We start from the raw sequence: 13,160 nt of genomic DNA on the forward strand, positions 1-13,160 counted from the left end.
TATGGAAATGAATTTAAGTTATATTGATAAGTGAAAAAAGCGAACTGGTTAATATGCACAGTGTTCTGTGTGTCGAAACAATCAAAACAATGAAAAAGCTGGATGGAGAACATGTATGTGCTCACACATGTGCAGACTATCTCATAAAATGTACACGAACTGGGAACATTCTGGAAGGGAGATCTCACTTTTCATCTTCCATATGGTTTGATTTTATTATAAGTTTTGAAAACCAAAAGCAAAAACAAAATGCCCTAATAAATAAATAAATACGATAAGCACTATTGGTGATGCTGACATATAGCCAAGGTTGGTACCCAGTGCTCATCCAACTGCCTGCTCAGGATGGGGCAGTGGGGATGTGTGACAAAGCTATGTAAGAAACTGGCCTGTCCCAAACAAGCCCCTACTCTAGGGGCAGAGCCATTCTATAACCACAGAACTCCTGCGGTGCTAGAGCAGAGGGGAGCCCTCCCTGGTCGGGAGAGTGGGAGGGGTGTGAAATGGCTGAGCTCTGAGCCTGTTGCAGCTAAGCCGGGTTCTTGCTGCTCATTGTTCACCAGACTGGGACTTAAGCCAGTGTGACTTCTAACCTGAAGAACCATCTTCTCCTACAACCATGGCGCTTCTGTGACTTGTTCATAAAAACTGGGTGAAATAACGGTGACTGGTGCTGTCAGGTAGGCCTGGGGAGATGAGGGAAGCCAGGCAGCTTTGTGGCTCCCCAAATCCCAATCTTAGCAGCCCATGCTGATTTCCTCACCAATATAATGGGGATAATAACAGTACCTATCTCATGGGGTTGTTGTGAGGACTAATGAGTTATTCACAATAAAAACAACAATCAACATTTACTGAGTATTTACTACATGCCAGGCGCTAGTCTCAAAGCTCACAACCACCCTAGAAGGTAAGCACAGGTACCATCTTGATTTTAGAGATGAGGAAACCAAGGCTCAGAAAGGTTAAGTTACTTGGTTACACGGCAAGTGACAAAACTAGAATTCAAACCTAGACAGTCTGACTCTAGAGCCACCGAAGAACAACACTGCTTTCAAAGTTACTGAACAAGTAAAGCCAGTGCTTGGCTTGCTGTAAGGGCTCAGTGTGTGAACTATTATTATAGGGAAAAAGGTGGGAAGGGTCTGGACACACTTTACATGGGGTCCCTGGGTCCCCTCTCCAGCTAGCTTTCAGGTGCACACGACTTGCCCTCTTCTCTGCCCTCCGTCTCTCCTACCTCTCATGGTGGAAACGGCTCTCCATCCAAGCCCGTGGAGGCCCAAAAGTCCAGATTTGCTTCCACAGTGTCCCTAGAGATGGTTCTCTGGCCCGACTCCTATTTATGCCTGGGGCCCTAGGGAGAGGTTCTAGAGAAGTCTGGTTTATCCACCTCAACGCCAATTTCATAAGACACAGAGCACCTCTCTACTGAGTGCTTAGGGAACTGACATGGACTATATTTAAATTTAAAACTCTCTTGAAGCTGTTTATGCTTTAAGTCCAACCTGCCTTTGGGGCGGTGGGGGGCGGGGGCGGGGTTTAATGTGTTTAAATAGTATAAGGTGACTTGTAAATTTCGAAGAGTTCTAAAATTCCCTCCTAGCTCTGATGTCTCGGAACTTGAGAAATGAATTAATGCTCACCTTCCACCCCTGTTTTATAGGTAATGACTTCAGTCTGTTCCTTTCAGCTACCCAGACAAGCCACTCTACATGATCGTCTTTTTGCTTAGGGTAGCTTCCAGTTTGTACTGCCCCCATTCCACACCTGAGGATAGCTGGCAACAAAGCCCCAGGAGACCCATGATGATGACCTGGGAGGTCAGGGATTCCCCACCCACCAATAAGCCTAGAACCCACATTTCTTAGCACCATTGATGGGTGGGCCTCCTCAGCCATCTGACATCTGTTCCTGTTGCAGGTATCCCTCCTGCTGTGCTCCCAACTCTGGGGGTGGAGACTTACCAGCACTGTTGGCTTCCGACTCCAGCAGGTGGATGTCATTGCAGTCCGCCAGTGAGTGTTCCAGGCAGAGCTGCAGGAAGCGGGCCTGGGTGCGGGTGACCCGCTTCAGAAGCGACAACAGGGCCACTGTCTGCTCACACTCATTCCAGCCCTTGAACCAGCCAGCGAGGATGCCCACCTGGTCTCGGAACATCATGGTGCCGGGCCTGGGGCCAGGGTGAGGGGGACGGCGATGGCGAGGGCCAGCGCCGTCACATGGTCTCGGCTCTGGGTTCCTGTTACCTCTCCCCTGAAGGCCAGGGCTTGAGGACGTTGCCTGGCGTGGTGGAAGTAGGTGGTGGGAGGAGGAGGAGACTTGCTCACATCGGGGGAGGTCTTGGTCCAGCCACACCTCTCCAGGTTCCTAGAACAGGAAGCAAGGGGGTCAGATAAAATGAAGGGGCTGAAACTAGCCTGGTGAGTGTGTGCTGAGGGGGTAGAAGCCTCATGCCTTTCTTTCTCAGGATCTCCTCTTTGGAATGTGCTGAGCTCCTTGGAGAAAGGTGAAGCCAGCACCAGAGGCTAAACCGACTCTCCCTCTAATCTCCCGAACCAGAGAGTTCTTGATTAGAACTCAAGAAACCTACCCCTAGATGAAGAAGATGCTGCCCTTCAGGCCTGCCTGCCATAGGACCAAAGGAAGTAGATTTAAAGCAGAGATTTAAAAGTGAGATTTTTCAAAAATGGGAAATAAGAGGCTGCAAACTGTGGAAAAAGAATGAATTAATGGAGACCTGGCCCCAAGTGACCTAAGCAGACATGTGACCCCAAGCACATGCCCTGACCTTGCTGGTCTCTGGCAACCTCCTCCGAGAGCCAGACAAAGTGACTGCTCACCTGCTGAAAGGACCCTGTGGACTCTTTATATCATTTCAAGCTAAGACTCACAAAGCCAGAATGTGGGTGCGTGGTAGGGTGGTGACCCCGGCGGAAATCTCAGGTACTTGTGGACAGCTATCTAAGGGTAAGGGCGTGGACAGGGGATTTTTCAAATATCTCCAAAAGGCTCGGGGATCTCACTTCTTCCAATCCAGCTCTCCCACTCTGGAAAAGGCGTGGCTCTGATGTCTAAGACCCTACCTATCTGTACTCTGTAGTGACTCTTTTCCAGCCCTCTTCTTCTTCCCCCAAAGACTAATCTTGACCCAAGTCCTCTTGGTTCGGAAGTCCCCTTGGCTCCCAGAGATCCAAGTGTGTCATCCAGGCACCTAGGAGCCAAGAGGATGTCAACCTGAGAAGGGGACACATCAAAATTCAAAACCTCCCAAGCAGGAAAGTATCCGAATTCCTCTTAGGCAAAAATCACACAGAAGCTGTGTCAACTGGGCGGACAACAGGCCTATTCTTCAGCTGACTGGTTTCTGGACACTACTCCGAAAACTTTTCCTAAGTGTCTGTAGCTCCAGGTCTCCACTCACACTTCCCGTATACCTTTCATGCAACCAGTGCACTTGGCTCCATCCCCAAACCACACTGGGCTCCATCCCCCTGGCTGCCAAGAGCACTGAGAACTCCATACAAAGACCCATTGAACCTCCTGGGTTCAGGTCTTAGGGAGCTACTGCCATCTCCCTGAACTTCTATGCCCTGCTGAGGAGTACCGTGATGTGTACCTGACGATGGCTGTGACTCAATTCACTGATCCTCTGTGGGACCCTGAACAGGGAAAACTGGCCTGGCTGTCAATCTTTTTGGATATAAGAAGTGTGGGAGAAAATGAACCTTGCTTCGAGTTAAACAGACCCCCGAGATACCTTTTTAAAGGAGAAATCAAATGTTTCCTCCCTAGCTTAATACCCTCCAGTGACTTCCCATTGCACTTAAATGAAACCTACACTAAACCCAAACTTCTTGTCTTGTCCTACAAGGCCCTGCAAGACTCCTGTGGCCTCTCCCTCCTCATCTTGTACCAAGTTCTTTCTTGTTTTCTAGAATCCTCTTCCCCCTGACCTATCCATGGCTGGCTCCTACTTGTCACTTAGGTCTCAGCTTAATGTTACTTCCTCAGAAGGATCTTTCCTGACCAATCTAAAGAGTCCCTCTGTCATTATAGTATGTTAACAGTATTTTATTTCTTCTAGAATTCAACACCCTCAAATATCTTGTTGTTTCTCCCTTCCCACTAAGATGCAAGCTGTACAGTCACTCAGTACTCAGAACAATGACTGCCACATAGAAGGTGCTAATATATATTCGTTCGATGAATGAATGAATAAAAAAGATGAGCAAGGAGAAAGAAAGAAGGAACGGCCCACAAGATGGTAAAGGGTTTTGGAAATCTTGTCCTTAGAGAAAAATTTGAAGGTATTGAGGGAATTTCTCCTGGGGAAGAGGAGACTCAGGAGCAGTGACCGTGAATATCTGAAGGGGTAGCACACAGAAGAGGAACTGGACTTATTTACTCCAGAGCATTAGGGTGATGGCCCTTAGTGAGAAGTGACATGAGATATGAGAAATGTTGACAGTCAAGATGATTTAGTTCTAGTCTTGCCCCAGTCACTGATTCACTCTGATCTTTCAGCCAGTCTGCTTCCCTTCTCTAGAATGTGTGAGATACAGAGCTAGACTGGATTGGACATGACAAATGGCTTTTACCTCACAGGCTAACTCCAATCGATTGGTAGTGGCTGCCTGGAGCACTGTGTTGAGAAGGATCCTGAAGAAATGAAGCAATGGGGAGTGATTAATAAATTGGGGTACACCTCACAGAATGGGATATTATGTAGCTATTAAAAATGTGTTGGATCCTGATAGCAAAATGCAAAATAACCCACAAAACAAAAACCCTGTATCTACATATAGTATTTGATCTTCACCTACTGACCTATAGGGATATCCATAAACTGCATAGCAATATGCACAATATGCCATTTTTATAAAAAGGAAAAGGCATAAACAAAATGCTTATATATCTTATGTACTGTTCACATTGCTAGCCTTGGGGAGGAGGATTAATATTCCCAATACATAACTTTGTACTATTTCATTACTCAGTTACAAGTGAACACATATTACTTCTGTAAAGTTTTGAGCAATTTAATTAAAAAATTTAAGAGTGCACTCTTTTCTTGGCTCAGTGAGAAAGAGTACTATGATTGATGATCCATGTTTGCCCTGGATGCAGGATGGATGAGTGGTGGCTCATGTGCCTGAAAAAAATCAGTTTCCCTTCCCAGCTCCAACATTTTGTGGCTTTTAGTTCCAAGGAGACAGCAGCTGCCTCAACATAAGGAAGAATTTGAAAATAATGTATCTGTCCAAGAATGGAGCTGGCTGCCATGTGAGGAGGTAATAAGCTCTCTGGCTGCTGGAAGTGGTCAAGCGGAGGCTGGATGAACATCCCTAGGGAGTGGGAGGGATTCCTTCACTGGGTGGCAACTCATAAGATAGAAGGACATGTTACTATTTCAGAGGGAACATTTGTGACGGGAAGTCTGATATGCCAATAACATTTATGGCAAAAGTGACCAAATCCAAACAGACCAAAGTGGTGCACTCTTTCCTATAACTTTTATTGGGTCATTTTTCCTAAGCAACAACACTGTGCCCCCCCCAAATAAACTGCTGACTGAACGTTAATCCGGCTTCCTCCTCCAGGCCAAATGCTAGAAGCAAAGCCTTGGGACAGAGCAGGGTCTCAAACATGATGGCTTTACAAGACCAGGTTTTAAACAAGCAGGGTGGTGAAGACTGTGGTGGGCTGGAAAGCACCACCCTGCCTAAGGATAGAAGTCACAAGTTAGCTCTAATCAACTGCTGCCACGTGGGTCCAGTATTGTCAGGTCTTAGATATTTTTTTTAAGAGGAGCCAGAAACCTGGATTTTTAAGTGAAATTCTATTTTTAAGTATTGGAAATTCATTCATATGAATACAGGAATGATAAACCACTATACAGAACAAAGCTTTCCTATGGCCTTCGGTCTTTTGACCAGATGGACACACACTGGGAAAAGATGAGAAGTCTGTTAACTATCCCTCTCTGTTCACACCTTCAAGCCACCCCACTGCTCAGGGAACGTGACTGGTAGGATCTAGTGCCAAGGATGGCTCAGACAGTCCTTGGTAAACACTGGGGCGTTAGGTAACAGTTTTAAGAATGTGTTGTTAAAAAAATCATCCTTAAAGGAAAATGTTCTGGATAGAAGGAGGATGCTGCGTCTTTGATCTGGATAGTGACTGAAGTGGAGGACTTCTTCCATCAAAGGGCTAGAGGCCCCCAGCTACCTCCAATCCTGGGTGCTTGGCAGCAGTGAGAAAGGAAGACCTGGCTTGGTGAGACAGGCCAGGGAAGAGGCATCAGCACTGACTACTCCAAGGTACCTTACTGTGGTAGCATCTTACTGTGATGAATTCTGGTGGATTTGCCTGCCAAACATCCATTCCTATCTTCTAGTACTAGCCCCCTAAGTTCCCTTTGCAGAATTAACTATCTTTCTTGGACCCAGGAGTACACAAGGAGTAAAGCGTGGACAAGGAAAGTCCTCCCTGAACTTTTGCTGGAACTACTAAGGAAAATAAGTTCTCAGGTTGCTCAGATCACACACCTCCTGAAGTGGCTGGTTACTTCTGGTACCTCGCAGTGAGAGCATGCCTTCGAATGAAGCCAACACAGATGAAGGCAGAGTCAAGAGACGAGCGCAGATAAAGAGACCCGTTCACGCCATCTGAAGAGCTAGATCTAGCTAGCCTAAAGCTCCCCCACTTTACCTCCACACCGCAGACTTTTCAGTTTATATGGACTAATAAATTTATTTTTTGCTAAGGCCAGTTTGAGGTGGGTTTCCATCATTTAAAGTTGAAAAAGCTTTAACAGCACCTATACAAAATAGAATTCACCACTGCTCTGATCTCTTTGCCCTCACGTTATCAAAAGTGACTCTCTGCCTTTGAGGAAAGACACAAAAGGGGAACCCCTACAGAAGTCTCTCAAACAGCCCAACAATATTGCTGTCCCTTTGCTTTCTAAGGGACCAAGTAACCTTCTTTGGAAGCATCTACTAACCCTGCAGAGTGGGAAATGGAGCCAAAAACTGGCTATGAGGTTCCAGGAAAAACGGCCCACTAGGCTCCTTCCTTGGCCCCAAAGAGTGAGATGTGGCCCGCAGACAGGAGGCTCCTTTGGGGGTCAACTCTCCTCCATTAGAAGCAGCACTGTGGAGTCAGTGAGACCTGGCTGAAACTTGGGTACCCCTGCTGATACTCACTTGCTGTGTTGACCTTTGGCAAGTAATTCAAAGTTTCTTCATCAGTGGAGCTTGTAGAAAGAATGAAATCATGTATATAAAAATACCTAGCATGATGCTTGTCTTCATACATCATACATTAAGCATCATGTACTAGACCCTACGCTAACAGCTTTCCATGGATGAGCTCAATTAATCCAAAACTATATAATCTATATCTACCTCACATATATGTATATAACACTATCCACATTTTATAGATGGAGAAACTGAAGCAGAGAAGGTTAAGTCACTTATCCAAGACTGGATGCAGCTGAGATTTTTTAAGGCAGGCAGTCTGGCTTTAGAGCTTACTTGTTCTGAGAATAATGCTAGTCTCCTGTAAGTTCCCTTCCACTGCTTAAGAAGTTGGGCTTAAGGGTACACTCTTTAATGCCAACATCTCCGGATAAATAAGGGGGTCCTATTAGCCTTGCTACCTATTCCTAGCCCTTCTACAGCATCCCCTGGGGCTTTGAGGAACTCACACTTCATGAACAAGTTCACAGGCTAGTTACCTTAGGTTAATTCACTATCCTGACCTGGGAAGAACAGAATATCAGAAGCCAAGGGAGCCCAACTTCTCTCTCGTAAAAACCAACCATTATTTTCAGAAACTCCTGAAATATGCACACAAAATATGCAAACTATTGCCTCAGCCACGACTGAGGCTTTTGCATGAATGGTCCTGGGGAAAAGAGGGAGAGGAGGGAAAAAGCCAGGCAGGTCCTACTGGAAGATAACACAGCCTAGAGCCCTGGGAAACCCAGGACTAGAGAAGCTGGTGTTCACCCTTTCCCAGTATCCCCCCGACTCTGGCCGCCCACCTCCTTCAAATGTATTGCTCTCTTTTACTTCTCCTACTTAAATGTGTGACCTCTCCCCACTAAAACTACCTTTGGCTCACGTTTCCTTCTCCTTACACATGTCCTCTCACTTGAGAATGTAATCAACTATAGCAGATTCAACTATTACCTCTCCGTGGACAAATCAGTATTTCTTGGGTCATCTTTGACTCTTTCTTTCATAAGATCTATTCATCTGGTCTTGATAATTCTTTTTCCTTAATGTCAGTTAAAAATGCCCTTCTTTTTCTTTCCCAAAACTCAATTGGCTCTGGGACCAGACTGCCTGGGTTGGAAATATAACCCTACCACTTACTACATTCTTTAATTTGGGCAAGTGATTTCACCTTGCTGTGCCTGTTTTCTCACCTGTAAAATGGGTTTAATAATAGTATCACTCTCAGAGTTGTGAGGCATAAATACTCTCAAAAAGTTGTTAGCTATATGTCATCATCCTGGATTCCTCTCATTCTCTAATGCCATCATCAAGCCCTGTGTTCTCTATATCCAAAACATATCTGCTTCTTTTCATTTTTACTACCACAAATATATTCAAGTCGTCATCCTTTCTTATCTGGACAAATGTATTGCCTCCTAACTTGCCTCCTGCTTCCATTTTTGCTCATCTTTTTTCTTTGCAGAAATCAGTGAACTTTCTAAAAAGAAAAAAAAATCAGATTATCACTGTCTTACTTTAAAAGTCCTCGAATAGCTTCCTAATCCTCTTAAATGAAAACGTAAATTCCTCACTATGGCCTACAAGGCCCCACATGATTTGGCCTCTGTCAACCTAACCCCCTGCTCCTTTTGCTTCACTTATTCTCCAGGCACAACTGGTCTCCTGCCGTTCCCTGAACACATCTCAGGGCTTTTGCACTTGCTGACCCCTCTATCTAAAATGCTCTTCTCCAGATCATATGGCTGGTTCCTCCTCATCAATCAGATCTGGGTTCGTGTATGCCCCAAACTTCTTCATCTCCCCAGTAGGAGTCTTTGGTCTGAAATCATCATCAAAAGGTATTTCTTCAAAGGCTACAGCTCTTCCAGAAATGCCTGGACTGTTAAGACCCACAAGGGAAGGGAATACTGTGGCTGTATTATTCACGGCTACATTTCAATTCCTAGCAAAGCACCTGGCACGTAACAGATCCTCAATAAATATCTGAAAAAATTTTCCACCTTGTAGTAGTCCTTTCTTCATATATAACAATGCTTGAATTAGAATGCCCCACTACTAGATCTTCCCATAACTGGTGCCTTCTCACCTTTCAGGTTATAAGGTTCAATTGCTATCTCCTCAGAGGCCAATTCCGATCACCTTGTGTACAGTGGCTGCCCCCATCCTCTTTCATACTACTGTTTTAATTCTATCATAGCACACATCACTCACTACCTGATTTCTTTTGCTTGTTTATATATTCTCCCCCCATCAGAATATAAGCTCCAAGAGTTGCAAGACTTTGACTGTTTTATTCACTGCTTTATCTCCAGGACCTAGAAAAATGCCTCCATAAATTGTTTAATTGTTAGAGACATTGGAGATTTGCATACTCTATATAGTGCTGTTCTGTGACTTGCCTTCAACCACTCTATTCAACAAGTTTACACAAAAATGAAACAAAACTCTACTCACAGTAATCTATTTAACTCTCTTCCAAATTTCTGAGCCCTGGAAACCTAAAGCTGAGGTAGGAAACGAAACACCAATACTCCTTGATTCCTCTGCCCTGAGGCTACCACCAAACCAAGCCAGTCATCTTATTCCTGTCTCACCCAGTGAGATCTCAAAGGAAAGTCTAGTAGGGTCGGACTAGCCATAAACTCTCTCTAGATCCAACCAATCATAGATTGGGGCTGGGGAACAGTGAGGAGGGGACTCCTCAATGCTCAGAAAGATCATGGGATGCTATCGGTCTCATCTGGCTCAGCAAGTGAGAGTTCCAGAGTAAAGAACTCAAAATATGTCTCTAAGGATCTTCTGTCATCAACTCACATTTATTCAGGAAAAAACTGTTTTCAAACTGGGGCTCTCAGGAAAAAGTTCTCTTTCCACTGAGGACCCTAAGGAGGTAAGATTTAAGCCTGGGGTGCTGAGGTACATCTTTGTTGCCACAAGCAGAACGCTTTTTACTGCTGAGTAAAAAGCTAAGTCACTGGAGAAATGGGGAGAGATTACTGAGGAGATTGAACTGGATGCAGTTAGGTCTGAAGCCATCTTAACTCTAGACTTTTTGGTTAAGTGGAGCCAATTAATTCTCTTTTTTGATTAAACTAGTTTAAGCTAAGGTTCTGTCACTTATGCCTTTAGAGTCCTGGCTGATGAGTTTTGTTTTTTTGTTTTTTGGGTTTTTTTTTGGGCTAACACTGAGAACTCATGTGCTGGGCATTGTTCTAAGTACTTTATATGTATTAACTTATTTAATCCGTATAATAATTCTAGGATGTAGGATATTATCATTACCTTCATTTTTTTAGCCATGACAACTGAGGACCAGAGAAGTTAAATAACTTGTCTTAGGTCACAAAACTGGTAAGTGATGATGTGGTATGTAAACCCTGTCTGGCTCCAGAGTCTGCATACTTAACCACTACACTATGATGCCCTATTGCTTCCAATCCTATCTGAACAGAAAATCCAACTCACTGACTCCAGACACTATCATCTGGAGGTGGACAGAGATCAGAGAGCTTCTATTTGTGCCACCTGTCCTCAATTTCATCCTTTGTAAAATAGGGATAATTGTAGTTTACCTACCTCATAGAGTTCCTGTGAATGAGATGAGACAATATATGTGAAGCACTTAAACAGTGACTGCCAGATAACAATTACTCAAAAACAGTAGTCATTAATATTATTACTTTGCGTCAAAGTGCAGCTGGCAAATACAATGCAGATGGAAGAGATCTCTTTTCTTTCATCTCTGTCCTTTAGGAGAAGAGAAGAGATGCCATGGTTGAGATATGGGGAGGCTTTCTTGTCTTTGACCCACTGCATAAGCTGTTTCCTCTGCCTGGAAGGCTACTCATCATTGTCCCAATTCCTGTGGAACACCACCCAGCCCAAATACCACCTTTTCTATGAAGTATTTCCAGATAAAGCACTCCTCTCACTGTGGAACTTCCACAACATATAATCTGTATGTCACGTTCTGCCCTATGTACTTGCCTGACCCCTCTACTATACTGTGAGCTCCCTGAAGGCAGGTCCCAGTGTTTACCCTGCGATCTGTTTCCTCTTCTCGACCCTAGAAAGAAATAGAACCCCTTGTAGAAAGTTCAGAGCCCAGAGCAGGAATAGGATTTGGGTAGCTCAGAATCAGGACAAAGCACAAAGAAAGGTCCCACAGACAGGAGCAGGTGGGGCAGACAGCCTCTCCTTGGAGGAGAGGCAAAAGGGGCTGGGTAGAGTGGAGGGGAGAAAGGGGCAGGAAAGTGTGTTGAACCTGAATAGAGAATAAGATCTGAGGAACTTAAGAGATTTCTAGCCAAACACAAGAAGAGCTGCCCATTTTTCAATGATTCTCAATAACTTACAGAGGATAGATCCCACCTAATGCGAGTCAGGGAGGAACGAGCCACATCCCAGTATTTTCCAAACTCCCAGTCCAGTAAGGGTGAGTGGGCAAGTACATGAAAAACTACAAAAAAGGTGAGTGGTGCTCTAAGAAGTACAGTGAAGGACTCTTGGCAGTAAGACACAGAGACTGAAAAGACTTGCAGGTGCCTTAAGGGGAGGGTACCTATGTGGAGAAGGATAGATGAGGAACAGTTGAGAATAGATGGACACGTGTGTTTGAGGAGGTAGCAATTTGAAGCAGGACCAAGGGCTGGGGGGATGGTTGGAGGGCTGGAGGGGAAGCCAGGAGAAAGTGCTGAGAAAGATCTGAAAGGGAACCATTTAAAGGTAGACTCTGAAGTAATTGCTCAGAAGGTGGGGTAAACTTGTGGAGAAGCCAGATGCCACTGGTAAGAGGGTAAGTCCAGAGGATGGGTACTTCACAAAGGGTACTCCCAAGAAAATAGGGGTGGGTGTCAGGGCACAGAGGCATACCTTGAGACATCTTTTGGGGGCTTTCTGTGGAGAAAGGGAAATCCTCCTAAAGGGCAGGTGGTTCTCAAACTTGAGCATGCATCAGAATCACTAGGAGGGTCCAACTACCAGGTTTTCTAATTCAGTAGATCTGGGATGGAACCTAAGAATTTGCATTTCTAACAAGTTCCCAGGTGACGCAGATTCTGCTGGTCCAAGGAGCACACTCCAAGGACTACTGCTATAGGGGAAGAAATTCTTTAGCGAGGAAGCCCTCAAATGGGAAAAGGAAATAGGCGGCTTCTGAAAGGAAAATTGGGGGAGTCCTCAAATAGTCTCTAAGGAGAGTGTTAAGGGTCTCTCAATCTCTAAAGGGAGGATCTGAAGGGAGAAGGGGGTCTATGAGGGTAGAACCCAAGAAAAATGGTCTGAGAGATAGGTCTCAGAGGGTTAGGATTTCAAAGGGTGAGGGTGTCTCTTGAGCTTTTTATTGAAAGGGGACATGGAGCCTCTTGGGGGAGGCTGTGTGGAGGATGTTTGGGGCCTATTAAGGGAAAACAGGGGAAGGAGGCTCAGATCTGTGAAAGACCTCTAAGCTTATTTCAGAGGAAAGAGAATGGAAATGAGAGGGTATAAATAGGGGTTCTAAAAGGGGTAAATCTGATAGGGTCCTGAATAAGGTTTCTTGGGGATATCAGAGGGGGAATCTGAGAGAGAATCTTGAGGAAATCTCACGAAGTGCTGGGGGTTGGGGTTGTTGATGTAGGGCAATTTTGGAGAAATTCTCTAAAGGTTGTCTGAGGAGGTGTGGTCTTCTGAGAGAGATCTTAGATGCACACTGGAGCAGGGTGACAGAGGTCTTTTTAGGAATAACTCCTCAGAGAGCTCAGATGAGGAGAAACCTCTAAGTAGTCCTCAAAAGCGTGTGTAGGGAAGGTAGGTCTTCTGAAGGGAATGTGGGAATGTCAGGGTAGAGGGTTTTCCAGAAAGAATTCTGGGACTTTTTAAGAGCAGGAGCTCGAAGAGTTATTTTGAGGGAGATTGGCGGGGCGGGGT

General features: G+C 45.0%; 1 protein-coding gene across 2 annotated transcripts in view; it reads right to left on the bottom strand.

Moving 5' to 3' along the window:
* The window catches only part of SAMD4B (sterile alpha motif domain containing 4B), a 40,678-nt gene that overhangs the window by 20,444 nt on the left and 7,074 nt on the right, over positions 1–13,160 (bottom strand). The window contains exons 2-3 of one of the 2 annotated variants that reach the window (XM_039854374.1): positions 4,602–4,662; positions 1,968–2,370 (exon numbers count right to left, since the gene is read on the bottom strand). In XM_039854374.1, the coding sequence (XP_039710308.1) occupies positions 1,968–2,163 (196 nt within the window). In that variant the 5' untranslated portion in view covers positions 2,164–2,370; positions 4,602–4,662. The remainder of the gene's footprint in view (positions 1–1,967; positions 2,371–4,601; positions 4,663–13,160) is intronic. The other variant, XM_039854364.1, reaches the window with a different exon arrangement.

This window comes from Pteropus medius, unplaced genomic scaffold, assembly GCF_902729225.1.
Source record: "Pteropus medius unplaced genomic scaffold, Ma_sr-lr_union100, whole genome shotgun sequence".
Lineage (NCBI taxonomy): Eukaryota > Metazoa > Chordata > Mammalia > Chiroptera > Pteropodidae > Pteropus > Pteropus medius.